Source organism: Balaenoptera ricei, chromosome 6 (assembly GCF_028023285.1).
Source record: "Balaenoptera ricei isolate mBalRic1 chromosome 6, mBalRic1.hap2, whole genome shotgun sequence".
NCBI lineage: Eukaryota > Metazoa > Chordata > Mammalia > Artiodactyla > Balaenopteridae > Balaenoptera > Balaenoptera ricei.
Window position 1 is genome coordinate 121,872,118 of NC_082644.1, and position 15,232 is coordinate 121,887,349.

Genomic DNA, 15,232 nt, shown 5'->3' on the forward strand with positions numbered 1-15,232 from the left:
TGTTCCCGGGGCCCCGCGTGCGCCTTCGCTGGCGCCCGCGCCCGAGTCTGGCCCTTGGGGACTGACTGGCCTGTGGCAGGACTCGAGCGTTGGAGAGAACAAGAGACAGACTTTAAAAACCACCCTCACACTGGGTCGTATTTCGCAATTCTTTATGAAGCTGATTTTCCAGACCCTGGTCGATTTCATTTGCATTAATTTGAATTTCAACCTAACCTTCCAAATGGAAGCCCATTCATCTAAAGTCTATAATGGCTGATATTAAGTAAACTGCTTCACTTTGGACCCATGAGATGTACGCGATGACCCCCCCTCAAGGACACGAATACACGTCAGTGTCGCGTTAACTCTTTTCTCCATGATTTGGGTCAGAGAAAATGCCTAGAAAGAATCCATAAAACCCTACTCATTTCGAGCCCCGTTACCACAAAAACCTTTGTAACAAAAGAGATTTTCTGTTAATTGATTCAAAGCTCAATGGCACATTCTTTGAGCAAAATTTTATACATACAACCTGAAGTTTCTTCAGATGGGATTAGCTGTGTCTTCTCATTAATGGAATTTCTCCCATTTGTATCAAAAGATTGCATGTGTATTGCTTTAGAATTTACACTCCATGTTTTGGAAGCGGAGGTGAATAAAAGTCTGATAATGGTATTCGTGGGAGTTGACTTTACATCATTGATCACGGATTCACTCAAGTCTGAAGTGTTCACTTTGCCCTAAAAGCACTTTCTCAGCGGACACTTACCTGGGGGCAGTGGGCGGAGCAAACAGCACAGGGGCCAGGAGAGACCGAGCTTCCTGCTTTGGAGTGTGACAGCCTCTTCTTACAAGAGCACTGCAACAGACTGGTTCTTTCTAGGACTCAGTCTTTGGCCAGGAAGAGTTTAAGATTCAATAGATGCATTTATTTAAAAATATAAATATGGAAAAATAAATAATTTAAAAGACTAGATTGAATGCCCCTAGATTTTCCCACATTCAAAGCCTAAATTTTTTTTTTACGAGATGGATTAAGACACAAAGCAATAACTCTAAACCCTTTAAGAAAACAAGACATCCAGGCTGGTGGGGGCCGGCCCAGGCTGGCAAGGTGTGACATTCCAAGCTTCCAGCAGCTTCTCAGACCAGGAAACGCACCACTTAACTTTGATGCTGCTCGTAGCTGACGTTACCTAAGCAAATGGACCCAGATGGACCGGGAGAGGAGAGGGAGGCGGTCTCAGCAAATGGACCCAGATGGACCGGGAGAGGAGAGGGAGGCGGTCTCGTGGGCCTGAACCGCCGGCCGGCCGTCCTCATCCCAGCCTCAGCTCGGTCCTAGCGCGTGCCGTGGGAACAGAGGCCCAGGGTCACCGGACGCCCGGCGGCGTGCCTGGCGCTCAGACAACGAAGGGCAGCTCTTGGTTTGGGTTTGAGGGGCTGCTGGGAGGCTGCAGATCCGGACGTGCAGACATAATAAAAGAGGTCAGGGTGCCTGGCCCGCACGCGAGCTCTGCCACTGGCTTCAGGGCACGCGAGCTGCTCACAGCCAGCCCGGCGCCCACCGACGAGGGCTGCGGTGTGGGGAGGCCACCCTGAGAGAGGGAAGCGCCGTGGGGGCGTGCGGTTCTGTCCCAGCAGCGGGCGCCGGACCTGGGGCCTCCCGTCGGGCTCTCGCGGAGGAGGGGGCAGCCCCCAGCAGCGGTTCATCAGCGTCCCGGACGGCAGCCTCCTCCGTCTTCCCGGGTTCCGGGGTCAGATGCTCTCCCGGGTTGCAGGTGACCAGTCCTCCTTCGGCAAACTTCCTCAAGAGACGGTACAGATGGCGCTGGAGTGCTGGCTCTTCAGCGCCTGCTGTCTCTGGATCTCTCTGGAAATCCGTCTCTTAATTCCTATCAGGTACAGTTCTCGGTCAAACTTGCCGGCGGCTAGCGGGATGCTGGAGGAAAGAGCCATCAGGAGGGCACTGTCCTCCTGGCCTCTGTGCTCGGGCGTTTGCTGCAGGCCGCACGTGGAGGGTGGGGATGGCCGAGGCCTGGGTCCCCGCGGCTGCCCCGACTGGCGGCACAGCCGCAGCACAGCGCCAAGAGCCAGCGGGGCGCTCCCGCCCGCCTGTGCCAGGCCTGCCTCGCGGCAGCTCTAGGACAACCCCAGCTGCCACTGGCTGTTCCAGGGGTCCGGGCGAGGTCCCCACCCTCTGGCATGTCGCTCGCCTGACACCTGCTTCAGACAACCTACGCCAGCCATCTCCACCCGGGCCGGCTGGAACCCTGCTCCCCTCGGGGCATCAGGACACAGGAGACCAGGCCGTGCTCCCAGGAGTCCCCCCCCGCGCCCCCACCAGGGCCCGGGAGTGGGGGTGGGTACTGACTTGTCTCTCCCCGGCCTCACTCTGACCCGGAACAGGCCGTACACGGGGCGGTGGTCAGACGTCCTGATCCCGGGGCAGGAGGAGTACTTGACGGGACAGATGTCGTCCCTGTGGCGGCTCCTGTACATGACGCGGTCCTGCGGGAAGGGTCCCAGGGGCCGTCTGGCTGCCGGGCTGGACCGGCTTGCCTCTCGCGTCGGCTGCCCTTGAACGAGTCCCCGTGTCGAAGCCCCCCCAGGAGGCCCGGCCCCCACGCTCCCCCAGCCCTGCGGGCGGCTCACCGTGTACGAAGGGGTCCTCTGCTTGGAGGTGGTATCATACGAGTCCTTCCCGACGTCGAACTTGTATGACGGCAGGAAGTGGATGTCCGGCTCCTGGAAGCCCTTGAAGATGGACCCTGGGACGGGCAGAGCCCCCACCTCAGAGCCGCGGCTCGGAGCCCAGGGTCACCCCTGCCCACCTGGGGTCCCTCCTGGCCGGGCGGCTGCTCTCCCCGCCTCACCTCTCTTCATCTCCCGGGTGAGCTGGTCGTGCTGCAGCAGGGCCTGCACGCTGGCGCCCGGGTCCTGCTTCAGGATGGCTTCCACGGCCGCCCGCCCGCCGCTCAGGCGGAAGTTGAAGTCTCCGAACCAGAAGACCCCGTCGAAGCGGGTGGTGACGTCCGCTGGGGCGTGAGCGGGTAGAAGAGGGCGTGAGCCCAGCGCTCCCCACGCTCCTCACCCCCACCACAGGGCCGGGGCTCCCTGGGAAGCGGGTGGCGGCCCACGACGCTGCTGGGGCTCAGGGCGGGGGGGAGCACGTCTACAGCTTTCTGGGTTCACGCGGTCACGGGTCACGACTCAGGGAGCAGGCGCCAGGCCTCGCTTCGGTCAGCAAGCGACTTTCCAGACTTCTCTGACCTCGATTCTCAAAAGCTCTGAACAGCCCGTCTCCACTAACCCTCCAGAGAACAAGGCAGAAGCCGCCTCGTCTTCGGGGGAAGGTAAAGCTGCTCACCGGCGTCGGAGCGGTAGGGGCTGGTGTCCGGCACATTCTTGGGCAGCGCCAGGCCCTGGACGGTCTTGCTGTAATCCACCAGCCGCTCGCCCACCTTCCCGTCTCCAGCTGCAAGGACAGCGCGGGGGGCCCTCTCCAGAGGCAGGTTTCTGAGCCCAGGGCTGGGCGCCTGGGGGTCCGTTGGGGGCAGATCCCCCCCAACCCCAGCAAGCTCTAATCACACAGCGTCTGCACCGTGACCCTCGCCACCAGGGGGTCTGGGGGTCCAGGGGCGAGGGACTTACAGGTGAAGTGGGACGTGATGAAGAGGAGGGAGGTGCCGAAAAAGGTGAAGCTGACGCCCAGGGCCCCCTTGGTTTTGATCTGCGACACGATGCGCGTGGTCACCGTGGAGCTCTCCACCTCTGCACGGAGGGAGCAGGGCTGACCGGGCCGGACGCAGCCCCGACGGCCCCACGCCGCCGCACCGCCCGCCCCCCACGCGCACGTCCGCCCCCGGGGCCCCTACCTGAGCAGAACCAGATGAGGTCCCTGCGGATGAGCACGGACATGTAGAGCGCCCCGTGGGCCGCCGAGTACAGCATGACGTAGTGGGGGCCCAGCGTCTCCTGCAACCTCGTCTCCCACTCCCGCCTGCGGGGTGGGGCACGGTGGACACGCGGCACGAGGGCGCGCCCGGGGCCTCCCTGGGAGGCCCGCTTCCCCCTGCACCCCCGGTGACAGGCTGGGTCCCCGACCCCTGATAAGAGCCGGGGGGCAGGAGGGAGGCCACCTTCCCCGCAGGGCCTGGCGCAGTCGGGGCCCCTCCACTCCGGCCAGGCCTCGCGCTGCTGCCCGTGTGCTGCCGGGGCCCTGCCCCCGCCCCCCAGCAGGTAAACTGGCAACACAGCCCGGGCCGCAGGCAGACCCAGGAGAGGTGAGCGACGCCTTGCACGGGCTGGGCTGGAGCCCGCGGGACCGCACTGCGCCATGCCCCTGCCCCCGCTATCTCTTGGAGCAGCTCTTTATTTACAAGAAGATGGACCTCATTCCTTCTACATTCTGCGAGTCCCCGTTGGAGAAGAAAACCATCCCGGTTCAGTCCAGGCTCGGCCACGGCCCACGTCTCACCCCACACGGGGGTCTCGGGCCACAGCAGCTTCAGCCCAAAAGGCCCGCCTGGCGCCACCGTTCACAGGGACCCGGGTGCACCGGCCCGGCGGAGACGTGGGGCGGGGCGGCGGCAGTGGCGGGAGAGGGGCGCGCAGCCCTACCTGTCGGAGCAGCCCTCCTGGACCCCGACGACGTACAGGTCCTGAGCGAAGTCAGCCTCGGCCGGCAGCAGGAGCTCGTCCAGGTTCGGGGGCAGCTCCTGTGGAAAAGCGGCGCCTGGCAGAGGCCGAAGGGGCCCAGCGCGGGGGCTCCTGCTGCCTGGGGACCCAGGGCCGCTCCCGAGGCCACGCATGGGGAGCCCCTGGCCCAGGCAGGTCGCCCGCTCCTCCCCCGAGCCTGGCCTCGCCAAGCCTGCACCACCCCCTTGGCCGCGCTCTTCCCTCGCTGGGCACCCACGGGCCTGGCCATCCCCCAAGTGCACCCCTGATGTGCGGGAGGCGGGGGAGACGCCCCTTCCCCTGCACCTCTGCCCTCACTGCAGCCCCGGGGAGGGAAGCGGGCGCCCGGTCGGTGATCTTCACCCCCCGACCTGCTGCCGGCCTTGGCCCTCTGGGCCCTGGTGTGGGCCACGCCGTGGATGCGCTGGTGGCTCCCCGAGGGTGGCAGAGGCACCAGCCCGGGCACCTGCCTTCACTTCCGCTCAGGTCGCTGTTTCGTGGGGCCCCGTCCGACCCAGCCCTGCCCTGTTCTCTCCCCACGCCCGTCACCCCGATGTCAGCCCAGGACACGGCCACTTCGGTTCTCTGGGCAGTAAGCACACGGGCACACGCGGACGACAGGAGGCGCTCAGGAAACGGCCCGAGACCCCACTGGTGGCAACAGTGCCAGGTCACCCGCAGTCTAGAAGCCCATGGCTGGCCCCAGAATCGGAGCACCCCACGTGCAGGATGGAGCCCCCTAACTGTGGGAAGGGACCCCCAGGAGACACGGGGTGGCTGGAGAGAAAGCCGTCCAGCGGGCTTCCCCAGAAATCAGTGTGCAGACCCCCAGCCTGCCCGGCTTCAGTCGCCCCGGCGGTCAGATGCTCGTCCCATTGGCACAGATGTCCTGAGCTCCAAGCGCCCCGGCTTGCAGGCGGGATGGAGGAGCCCCTGACCGCATGGGACACACAGCGGGAAACAGACTCGGGTTCTGGTGTGGACGCCAGTCCAAGGTGCGCAGCGGCGGACTCACGTCCCCACACGTTTGCCGGGGGGGGGGCGGGGGGGGCCACAGGGCGCACCCAGGAGAGGCCCAGGGCAACCCTAACGGCCCGGCCCTGTGCTGGCCATCGCCACGGGGAGGCCGCGCGTGGGGGAGAGGGGGCTCTCGGGGAACCTCTGCCCCTTCCTCCCAAATGTGCTGGGAGCCTAGAACTACTCTAACAAAACACGTACGGCGTGTCTGCAAAAAGAAGCATTAATGCCCCACCAGGCGGTGGAGAGGTGGGCGAGAGGGTGTGACGGACAGGAGGCTCCTCCGGGGGACAGGGAGGCTGGGGGGGCCCCAGGAAGAACCTGGCGGGAACCCAGTGCCGTCCTGAGTAGGGGTGGGCAGCCCGCTTACCTTCTGTCCCTGCATGTTCCACGTGGCCACGAAGAGGGCCATGTTCCGGTCTGGGAAGTAGCGGGCCAGCTCATCTGCCCCCATCAGGGCCCCGCTCGCCAGGAGACTCCCCTCCAGGTAGCTCCTGCGGACACGGGACAGACTGAACCGGGGCCGGGGGGTGGGGGGTCGCAGCACATGGGCCCGGGGAGGGGCCGGGAGCAGGACACACCTCCCAGGGGTCGGGAGCTCCTCCCCCAGAGCTGGGATTCCCTCAGGACCCCGTGGTCGGCACAGAGCACAGGGCCGAGGTCCCCTGCTCTCTAGGGAAACCCGCTGTGTTCGCAGCGCTACAAACACCGCAGGCTTTCGGCTTTCCTCCGTCGCCTCCCGAGAGGAAGGGACGTAAAGGTGACATTTGGCGCTTTTTTGTGGAACCGCTAAGGGCAAAGCCCCGGAAGGGCAGCAGAGGTCGAGGTGGGCTTCTGCACGGTAAGCAGACCTGGGGGGGACGTGCGCCCTTGTCCGGGGCTCCGGCCGTTGCCTCACCGTCCAGCGCTGGGAGCTCGTAAAGGCTGCCCGTGACACACCTGTCCTCACAGGACCCGACAGTTCAATCCACTGCGAGATTCTCATAGAATAACGCAGGCAAACGGTGCAAAGTCTCGAACAGCGTCGCAGAGGCCCTAACACAGCACAGCTAAGCCCCAGCTCCGGCCCTGCCCTCGTGCAGGGGCCGCGTCTGACACCCGCTCCTTCGTGAGCGCCGTGCAGGACTTAGGCTTCGAGGCCATCGGTCTGTCACCGCTTAACCCCTGAAAGCAGCCTCGGCCGATGCCCATGTGCCAACGAGACTGCATTTAAGGACACCAAAACCTGAGTTTCATGTAATTTCCGCATGTCATGCAAGAATGTTAGTACGGCCTTGGGTTTTTTTTTTCAACCACGTGAAAACCGTTCCTGGAGGCCCTGTGATAGGACCGTGTCTGGTCAGGTTCCCAAGGAGGGAGGGGAACCCATGGGCTCAATCCAAGTTCAAATGTCTCACTTGCTGTTTTCATTCCAACTTGCTAAGAAGTCCCTACACCTTAGCTTGCAAACAGGCAGCAATCCCTTTGAAGGAGATGAGATCAGGATCCAGTCCTTACAAACTCGCATGAGCAACTCTTAAACCCTGACCAAGCTTTGTAGGACATGAATTCAAGTACGTCAGGAGGGAGGAACCTCCTTGAGGTCACCCCACCGTGCTGAGGCTCCTAGCCGGCTGCCCGCAGGCCTGTCTTCTCCAGACCAGCCCCGTCCGCAGCGTAACCAGAAAGCAGCCCCTCCACGGCCACAGTCTGCGTCCCTTTCCTCAGTCCTCGGCCCTGACCCGGGCCAGATCCAGACTGTCTGCGTGCAGCCCGCAAGCTAAGAATCGCTCCTACGCTTTTATTTAATTTGTAAATACTTATTTATTTATTTATTTTGGCTGCACCGGGTCTTAGTCGCAGCACACGGGATCTTCGCTGCGGCACGTAGGATCTTTTAGGTGTGGTGTTCGGACATCTTAGTGGCGGCACGCGGGACACAGTTCCCCGACCAGGGATCAAACCCGGGCCCCCTGCATTGGGAGCGTGGCGTCTTACCCACTAGACCATCATCAGGGAGGTCCCCTACGCTTTTAAATGGTTGGGAAAAACCAGTAGTCCGTGGCATGGGAAAGTGCCCTGGGATTCACCCTTTGGCCTCCCTGAACGAGCCGCGCTGTTGGTGCCAGGCCTGGGCTGCCCTCCCACCCCCCACGGCAGAGGCGAGCACTGCCACAGAGACCACACGGCTCCCACGGTTGAAACAGTCCCTACCCAGCCCGCCGACCCGTGTCCTAGGACACATGGAGGGTCTGGAGGTGGGGAACCCATCAACCCACTGTCGGCTGCTTGTGTGAGAGCAAAGCTGGGCATCTGATTTTGAGATGTGCTTCTCATTTATGTATAACAGGCGAGTCTACGTAAATTGCATACAATTTAAACAGAGAGATCATACTTTTTTTTTGGCTGCTCGGCCTGCGGGATCTTAGTTCTTGGGGCCATGGAAGGGAGAGCGCCGAGTCCTAACCACTGGGCAACCCGGGAATTCCCTTCCCTGTGAAATCATACTTTAAACGCACGAAGAGATCTCGCTCTTTACGAGAAACACGCTGAATTAGTTTAACAAAGGAAGCCGTTTTGCCCTGAAACAGTGCCCGGCGCTGATGGAGGGTGCAGGAGGGAGGCTGGCGGCCAGAACCACCTGCCCGGCCTTCGCTGCTGGGCTCACCAAGGGCGGGCGTGGGTGAGGATTACCTTCCATCTGCCCCCGACCCCAGAATCTGCGAATGTGGCCTTATTTAGAAAAAGGATCTTTGCAGACAGATGTAATTAGTTAAGGATCCTGAGATGAGGTCCTCCTGGATGAGGGTGGCCCTAAATCCAATGACCGCTGTCGTTATAGAAGAGGAGAGACAGACACAGAGGAGAAGCCGCGTGAAGACGGAGCAGAGACTGGGGTGAGGCGGCCACAAGCCGGGGACACCTGGGCCCCCAGCAGCTGGAAGAGGCAGGAAGGACCCTCCCTGGAGGCTCGGGAGGGAGCGCGGCCCTGCCGCACCTGGATTTCTGAATTCTGGCCTCAGAACGGGGACGGAGTAACTCCTGTTTTAAGGCTCTCAGTCTGCGGCACTTTGTTGCGGCCGCCCCAGGACACCAGCACAGGGACCACCTCACTCTTCCCCTCCTCGGGCCCACGTCCACAAGGGTTGGCGCAGGCCTGGTCTGGATGGGAGGTTGCGGCGGGGGGCGGTGGTGACAGAGCTCCCCCCCGCCCCCCGGGGCCTCGGGCGCCCCGGCAGGGAGTGGGTGGTGTGGGGCCCCCAAGTCAGGGCCGTGGCCCGACGTGCGCTTCAAACAACCTGCCCAGCCCCGGCCGATGCAGCAGGGGCCGTGAGAGCCAGCGGTCAGCGGCCAGGCCCAGCACGGACAGGGCCGGGGGTCGGGGAGAGCGCAGGATGGCCTTCCGAGTCACAGCGTGGGCACCGCAGTGTGGCCCGACACCAGGGTCCCAGAGACGACGGGTCAGGAGAGAGCTGGTAGGCGTGACTGGGTTGGGCTCAGAAGCGCCTGGGACCCCGGTCCTGGTGAACCCTCATGGTGCCGGCTCGGGAGAGGTGGGCAGAGGTGCGAGATGGGAACCGAGCGGAAGGGTGGCGCCCACCTCCCCTTCAAACCATAAAGAAGTCAAGACGGACTAATTACTCAAGCCCCCTGAGGCCCGGAAGCCCGGCGTCCTCCGAGATGCGAGGCCCCTCTCCCTGCCCACGGGGTCGGGGCGGGGGCGGGGATTGCTGGGCAGCTCTCGGCAGACCGAGCCCCGAACGCTGAGAAATCCCGGGGCGCTCCTGAGAGCAGAGTGCGTGAGTCGGGCTCTGCCTGCGCCCCTCCCCGCCAGAGGTGGGCCCCGGGGACCCTCCCCTTGGGGCAGCCCAGCCGCAGTCACTGGGGCCCCCACCCCTGTCCAGCTTTCCATCCTGGAAAAGTGCCGGCACGTGCACAGGGCACAGCTGGCTGAACGCTGGTCCTGATCAAAGCGGCTACGTGGACGCGGGTCCCCCGACCCACCCCGGAGTCCTGGGCCGACCTGCACACGTGGACGAGGGCTGTCCCCGACGGAGCAAGAAATGGGGAGGAAAACAGGGCTGCCCAGTGCGCAGTGGGATGTGCGTACCCCCACCATCTGCTTCACAGAGCCCGTGGGGCTGAGACGCAAAGGAAAAGCTGCGGAGGGCCTCGGAGATGGGGGTCGGTGGAGGGAGACCCGCTGCAGCAGCACCTCACGCGCTTTCAGGGGAGGCTTCCCGTGGTTCTCACGGGCCTTCTGAAGGCTAACGGAGGCCACGGACGCAGGCCACGATGCCGCCCGCCCCCGAGGCCCTACCTGCTGCGGACGTCCTTGGTGCGGATGGGCACTAGGAGGCTGAAGGCGGACCTGGCCGAGTGCAGGGAGCAGTCGTCACAGGCCAGGGGGCTCGGGGGCCGGCCGGGGCCCAGGCTGCTGGGGGCCCGGAACAGCCTGACCTGCCGCCGCGCCTGGAAGTCTGCGTGGTCCCGGTCCACCTTGTTTGCTGTCCGCAGGGCCTCGGAGGCGACGTTCCACTCCATGGCGGGCAGCGGGCGTGGGGGAAGCAGGCTGGCCAGCCGGGGGGTGCTCCCGGCCGAGGCCCCATCCCGGTGCAGGAGGTCCAGGGAAGTGCTGATCATTCCGGAAAGACAGTTACCCCGCGAGGAAGGGCCTCCGCTGCCCGGGGCCCGGCGGGTTGTGGGGATCTCCTGCAGGGAGGTGCTCAGGCAGGGCGGGGAGCCACTGCGGGCGGCGGTCCCGGGGGCCTCGTCCTGCAGGGAGACCCCGGAGGGGCTGGCCCCATTCCTCGCGGCCAGGTCCTCACGGCTGGTTCGAAAACGCCTCTTCCTCCAGCCCTTCTCATCCAGGGACAATGCTCGCTCCAGCCTGGGCCTCGGCGGCGGCGGCTTCGGGCTGAAGGGTCTCCCCCTGGCCTGTGGGTCCTCGTTGCCGACTTGCGCTGGGGTGTCCAGAGGGAGCACGGGGCTCTTCTTGGGTCCCCGGCGGTCGTCAGCGGCCGGGGACCCCGGGCGGGCGGCGAGGTCTTCGTCAGTGTTTGGAAGCTGCCCCTTGAGCATTCTGACTTCAGGCTGCAGATGCCCCTGGGCGGTGGGCTGCCAGGCGGCCTCCGAGTGCCCCAGGCTCGCCAACTTGGATGGCACAGTCCAGGGGCCGGCCCTCACACCCGGGGGCAGCCTGGCCGAGCCGGGAGACAGCTCCCTCCTGGGGCTGCTGGCGACGTCCAGCGTCAGGGATGCATGGTCAGCCGTCGCTGGGCGAGCTGCGGAGGAGAGAAAGGGCAGCAGCTCCCCCTCGGGCTGGGGTGGTCCAGCTGGAGCAGAGCCAGCTGCTGCATGGCTGGGAGCCCTGACGGTCTGGAGTCCTCGGCAAGTACCTAAGGGAAAACCACGCCATTAGCCTTCCACGACCGGGGCCCCGATGCCACTTAATGATCCTGGAGGACAGCTGTGGTGCCGGGTGACAGAGCGGACAGGTCAGCAGCAGTCCAGCAAGAACAAGCACGTAGGCATCCGAGCCGCCGCCCCCTCCCAGGAGCCGGGTGAAGGCCCAACATCTCAGGAAGGAGAGAAGCCACCCTCCTGACAGGGTTGCTCCTCACGTGCGGAGCCAGGGGCGCGACCCACTGAGAATTCCCGCCCCCAAGGTGTAGGCACGGCCTTGGCAGGGGTCCCGGCCCGCGCCCCTTCCCCCGGGAGCCCGGCGGCCCGGCCTCGCTCACCTGAGAGCCCACCACCATCCCTCGGCCCGCAGACGCCGCCCAGAGAGCGGGCGACCCTGAGCGGGTCTGCGGCCCGGGCGGCAAAGGCCCCTGACTCAGGACTGCGACTCGGGCCGGCCGGCTGCGCGCTCCCCAGGGCCAACGACCGCCGCGGAGCCGCGGGGCTGGGGGTGGGGAAGGGGAACGAGAGCCGCGCCCGGGACCCCCGCGCCCCGCCCCACGCCGGGAATCCCGCAACCCGATGCCGCGCCAGGGATTCCCCCGCGCCCCGACTCCAACCCAGGGTCGCCCCGCCCAGTCCTCGAGCCCCGCCCAAGGCCTCCGCGCCCCCGCCCAGGGGTCACTCCGTTCTGAGGACCCCTGGGACCCGAGCCCCCGCCCCGCACCTCCTCCAGGACTGCCGCCCCGCACCCCGCACCCCTCCCGGAGGTCTCCTCCCTCCCGCACCCCCGCCCGGGGTCACTGAGCCCCGCGCCCCCACCTCGGGGCGCCGCCTGCTCCCCAGCCCCGCGGGCTTCGGCGGCCGCTCCCCGGCAACCGGCGGGCAGGGCGGCCCTGGCCCCGGCGCCCGCAGCGGCCACTGGCGGCCGGAGGACCCAGGGGCGCCAAGCGAGGCGGGAGGGCGCCCTCTGGTGGGCGCCAGGAGCACCGCGGCTCCCTTCCCCGCGTCCGCCCCGCTCCCCGGTCCCCCTGCCCGTCTTCCCCGCGCCCGGAAGCCCCTGCTCTCCTCTCCGTCTAGTGGGGACCTTCCCTGCAGAGGGGATCCTAGGAGGCAGAGCGTTGCCCTGGGCCCTCATTGTCACTGCCATCAGGATGGGTCTTCCCATCAGACCCGCCCGCCGCCCATCAGAGAGGAGCCCCTAACGGGCGAGTCTGGCAGAAGACGGGAAGCAGTGGCCCGGGGCGCCTCTATAAGCCAATCAACAAAGGGCAGGTGAGGCCAGGGGCTCCCCACGGGCTTCCAATCAACAAAAGGAGACATGGTGAAAGGGCTTGAGAGCGCAAAATATTTTATTTAACAATGTACATTTAGGAAAAATAGCAGCTCCCGCCTCAGAGGAAGCTTCTTGAATCAAAAGTCGCTGGCAGTCAAACACAGAGAACGACCGGCAGGGCTGAGGAGGAAGCCGAGGGCGCCAGGTGGGTCTCGGCCCAGGAACTGCACCGAGCGCTGACCCTGGGACGCGAGAGACTGCCCGTCGACAAGGTTGGCCTCTCCCAAAGGGACGAATCAGTGAAACATTCTGGAAACCGTTCTGTGAGTCCTTCCTAGACGGCAGGTGGCCCAGAGCGCCCCGCGCGGACCCCACCCTCACACAAGCCCTACCCTTGGACTAAAGCCCCAACAAACCGTGTTCCCCCAGCGTTCTACAGAAATTATTTCCTAATGATTTTTTAAAATATTTAAATCTTTTCCTTAAGACTGAAGAAGAAAGTGAACAGTTTTAAGAACAGTCGATGAAGCCTTAAAGCTGAGTCCACCAGGAGGAGGTCTTCCTGTGCAGGTTCACAGGCCGAGTCAGCGTATTAGCCGCGGAAGGTCTCGGTGCAGAAAGATCAGATTCCAGAGCTTCTGACAAGAAATTACTTTAAGCCGCTTTCTTCAAGATGTTACCAACTCCTTAAATGACACAACGGTGAGAGGAAAGCCAGACAACTGGACTGCACCGTGACGGCGGGCCAGAACACACGGCCTCAGCTGGTCCACAGAGAAAAATCCAAACCAAACTTATCAGTCACAGTTGTGACGCTGGTTTATTAACTCGGATCAGTCACGTCAGAGCACGAGGCCCCAGTGGCTCCGTCCCAGCGACGGAGCTGCCCCTCCTGACAGCAGAGCCAGTCCCTCCGGCTGCGTGGAAGCGTCATGGTCCTAGTGAACCCACAGGAAATTACGCAGGGCTGGACACATCTTTGCTACAGGAGATAAACACACGTCAGCAGCGAAGGCCGCTCTCGAAACCTAACGGTACTGTACTGTTGCTAAATGAAGCCCGTGTTTCCTTTGAGACGAAGCATCCTTCCAGGTTCAACAACGCGAGGTGGGGGCTGACCACCTCTGGACGTGCACCCCTGGCTGCGTTCCTCTCTGAGTCAAAGGTGCACTGTTTCCTTCCAGCGTCTTAAAGGACCCCTGGGATTTATCTGGCAATAATTCACCGTTAGGTTTTGAGAGATGCCTTAAGTTACTGAAAAGCAAAGTCCTCCCGTAGCCAAGATGTTTCCAGCTTCACTTAGTCTAACATCCTCAAATGACTGTGAATGTTGGATCCTTAAATCATTCCTTCAGGTGGAAGATTCTAGTAAGTCACAGATTCCCTCTTTTCATCCAGCTTCCTGAAGGTGTGGCATTAATGTTGGCGACACTTCATAAATCACTTCTGAATCACTGCATCCGTCTCCATTTGGGAACAGACGGGAGTCGCAGGCAATCAGTTTGAGCTCTTGGTGGAATAATCACTTCAGGGTTCCAAATGCCAATCCAGGACAGGGACCATTCTAGCTCAATATGCTGGGTACTTCCTCTGGCCAATCCTTCCCATCCTTGAACTTCCCGAGGCAGCAGAGGCCTGAAACGACAGGGACAGCACTGAGCTCGGCACGCCCGTCCCCGACGGCGGGGGGGGGCCCCTTGGGGAACGATCAGCAGGTCTGTGGAACAAGCCAGAACAGACCGTTCTCTCAGCAAACAGGCATGTTCTGTCCGTTCTGCTCTGCAAGCCCACGGTCACGGACCAAGTCAGTAGCACATCTTGGCACTCCCTTTAAAGGTGCCTGCAGCTTGGCTAGGGTGGTGGGGTGAGGCTGATTCCAACAGCTGGGTGCCTAAAGAGCCCAGGGAGCACGTGGCCTGGCCTGCCACTGAGGGGTGCAAGGGAGCGCCCAGGGGAAGGCGTGGGCAGAACGCAGGCGCTTCCTCCTGCTCCCGCGAAAATGCCAACTGAAATGAAAGTCAAGGAGTTTCTGTAAAGGCATAAACTACAAGACGAAGGTTACAGGAGAGAAGAAAACAACTACCAAATCGTGGAATGGAGAAGCAGATGGCAGCGGGGGATGAGGGAAAGGTGCAGGGGGCAGGAAGGCCCGCCCCCCGAGGAAGCCCGAGGCCGGGGACACGAGGCGGTGAGGGCAGGTCTGCCTTGGGACAGGCCGGGGTCAGGTGAGGCTCTGCATCCCGAAAGCCAAGACCTCCCCGCAGACCTCTGCCCCCGCTGCGCTCCCCAGACTGGCGGCCAGTCCGTCCTCCACAGGCCAGAGCCTGGGAGGGAGAGAAATAAAAGGAGGCATTCACGACCTTCCCGGCCTGAAGGTCACGAGCTACCAGGTGAAGGGAGGCCAAGGCCAGCATGGGGGAGGGAGTCAGGCCCACCCCACAGCAGTGTCAGCAAGAGCCGGCGGGGCCCCGAGCGCGGCGGGGGCATCCCCACCCAGGGCGGCGGCAGAGCCGGGAGGGGGCGAGCGGGCGAGTCAGGGTCTCGCCGGGGGAGCCCCGCCTCTGCTCCCACCCGCCCCGGGGAGACAGCAGGGGCACTTACTTGTGCAAACTGAGCAGGGTTGTAGAAGGGCACCGCTGCCCCGGGAGGGCCCCCTGCAGGGGCGTGAGCGCCGGGAGCCTGAGAAGCACAGAGAGTTCACCTCAACAACTAGCAGTGCACGGCGGCTTGCTTCATGTGCAACTACAGGCACTACTTCTGAGGAAGGATTTATAATATCAGTACTTTCAAATGTGCCACAGAAGCTGGTCAAAGATACTTCTTGCAACACTGTATTTAATTATTTAATGGTTCATAGAAAAATGGTAAAAACCAAAGCAACATGCAGAGTATGAT

The 15,232-nt window shown here is 63.2% G+C and overlaps 3 protein-coding genes across 12 annotated transcripts in view; 1 reads left to right on the forward strand and 2 right to left on the reverse strand.

The window, feature by feature from the left end:
* Positions 1 to 135: 135 nt before the first annotated feature.
* Positions 136 to 11,961, reverse strand: INPP5E (inositol polyphosphate-5-phosphatase E). Of its 3 annotated transcripts, none has more exons than XM_059926045.1 (11): positions 11,884 to 11,961; positions 9,980 to 11,057; positions 6,050 to 6,173; positions 4,606 to 4,703; positions 3,861 to 3,985; positions 3,637 to 3,756; positions 3,353 to 3,460; positions 2,859 to 3,020; positions 2,638 to 2,753; positions 2,357 to 2,493; positions 136 to 1,924 (listed from the first exon to the last, which is right to left on the reverse strand). In XM_059926045.1, exons 2-11 carry the CDS (start codon positions 10,738 to 10,740, stop codon positions 1,792 to 1,794), a joined length of 1,884 nt encoding a protein of 627 aa, XP_059782028.1. In that variant the 5' UTR covers positions 10,741 to 11,057; positions 11,884 to 11,961; the 3' UTR covers positions 136 to 1,791. The 3 variants fall into 3 exon arrangements, with proteins under 3 accessions (XP_059782028.1, XP_059782026.1, XP_059782027.1); XM_059926043.1 differs by lacking the exon at positions 11,884 to 11,961 and adding an exon at positions 11,403 to 11,500; XM_059926044.1 differs by lacking the exon at positions 11,884 to 11,961 and having other exon boundaries at positions 1,789 to 1,877; positions 9,980 to 10,834.
* On the forward strand, positions 11,102 to 12,340 carry LOC132368122 (proline-rich protein 2-like). The gene is made up of 2 exons (XM_059926699.1): positions 11,102 to 11,222; positions 11,328 to 12,340. The coding sequence occupies exons 1-2, from the start codon at positions 11,102 to 11,104 to the stop codon at positions 12,338 to 12,340; spliced, it is 1,134 nt and encodes a 377-aa protein (XP_059782682.1).
* A 55-nt stretch (positions 12,341 to 12,395) lies between these two features.
* Positions 12,396 to 15,232, reverse strand: part of SEC16A (SEC16 homolog A, endoplasmic reticulum export factor) — a 32,568-nt gene continuing 29,731 nt past the window's right edge. For 5 of the 8 annotated variants that reach the window (XR_009503817.1, XR_009503820.1, XR_009503819.1 and 2 more), the window contains 3 exons: positions 14,939 to 15,016; positions 14,078 to 14,343; positions 12,396 to 13,972 (listed from right to left, as the gene is read on the reverse strand). Coding sequence is in view for 3 of the 8 variants with exons in the window: in XM_059926057.1 (XP_059782040.1) it covers positions 13,907 to 13,972; positions 14,939 to 15,016 (144 nt within the window). In the remaining 5 variants the exon portion in view is untranslated. The remainder of the gene's footprint in view (positions 13,973 to 14,077; positions 14,344 to 14,938; positions 15,017 to 15,232) is intronic. The other 3 variants (XM_059926057.1, XM_059926056.1, XM_059926055.1) reach the window with 1 other exon arrangement.

Bases quoted from the DNA above. Each gene is read 5' to 3' on its own strand.
- LOC132368122 (XM_059926699.1), top strand. From the start codon at position 11,102: ATGCCACTTAATGATCCTGGAGGACAGCTGTGGTGCCGGGTGACAGAG. The intron at 11,223-11,327 runs GTGAAGGCCCAA...CCCGCCCCCAAG, and splicing joins CGCCCCCTCCCAGGAGCCGG to GTGTAGGCACGGCCTTGGCA.
- INPP5E (XM_059926045.1), bottom strand. From the start codon at position 10,740: ATGCTCAAGGGGCAGCTTCCAAACACTGACGAAGACCTCGCCGCCCGC. The intron at 6,174-9,979 runs GTAGGGCCTCGG...CCGTGTCCGCAG, and splicing joins ACCAAGGACGTCCGCAGCAG to GAGCTACCTGGAGGGGAGTC. The intron at 1,925-2,356 runs GTCAGTACCCAC...TCTTTCCTCCAG, and splicing joins GTGAGGCCGGGGAGAGACAA to CATCCCGCTAGCCGCCGGCA.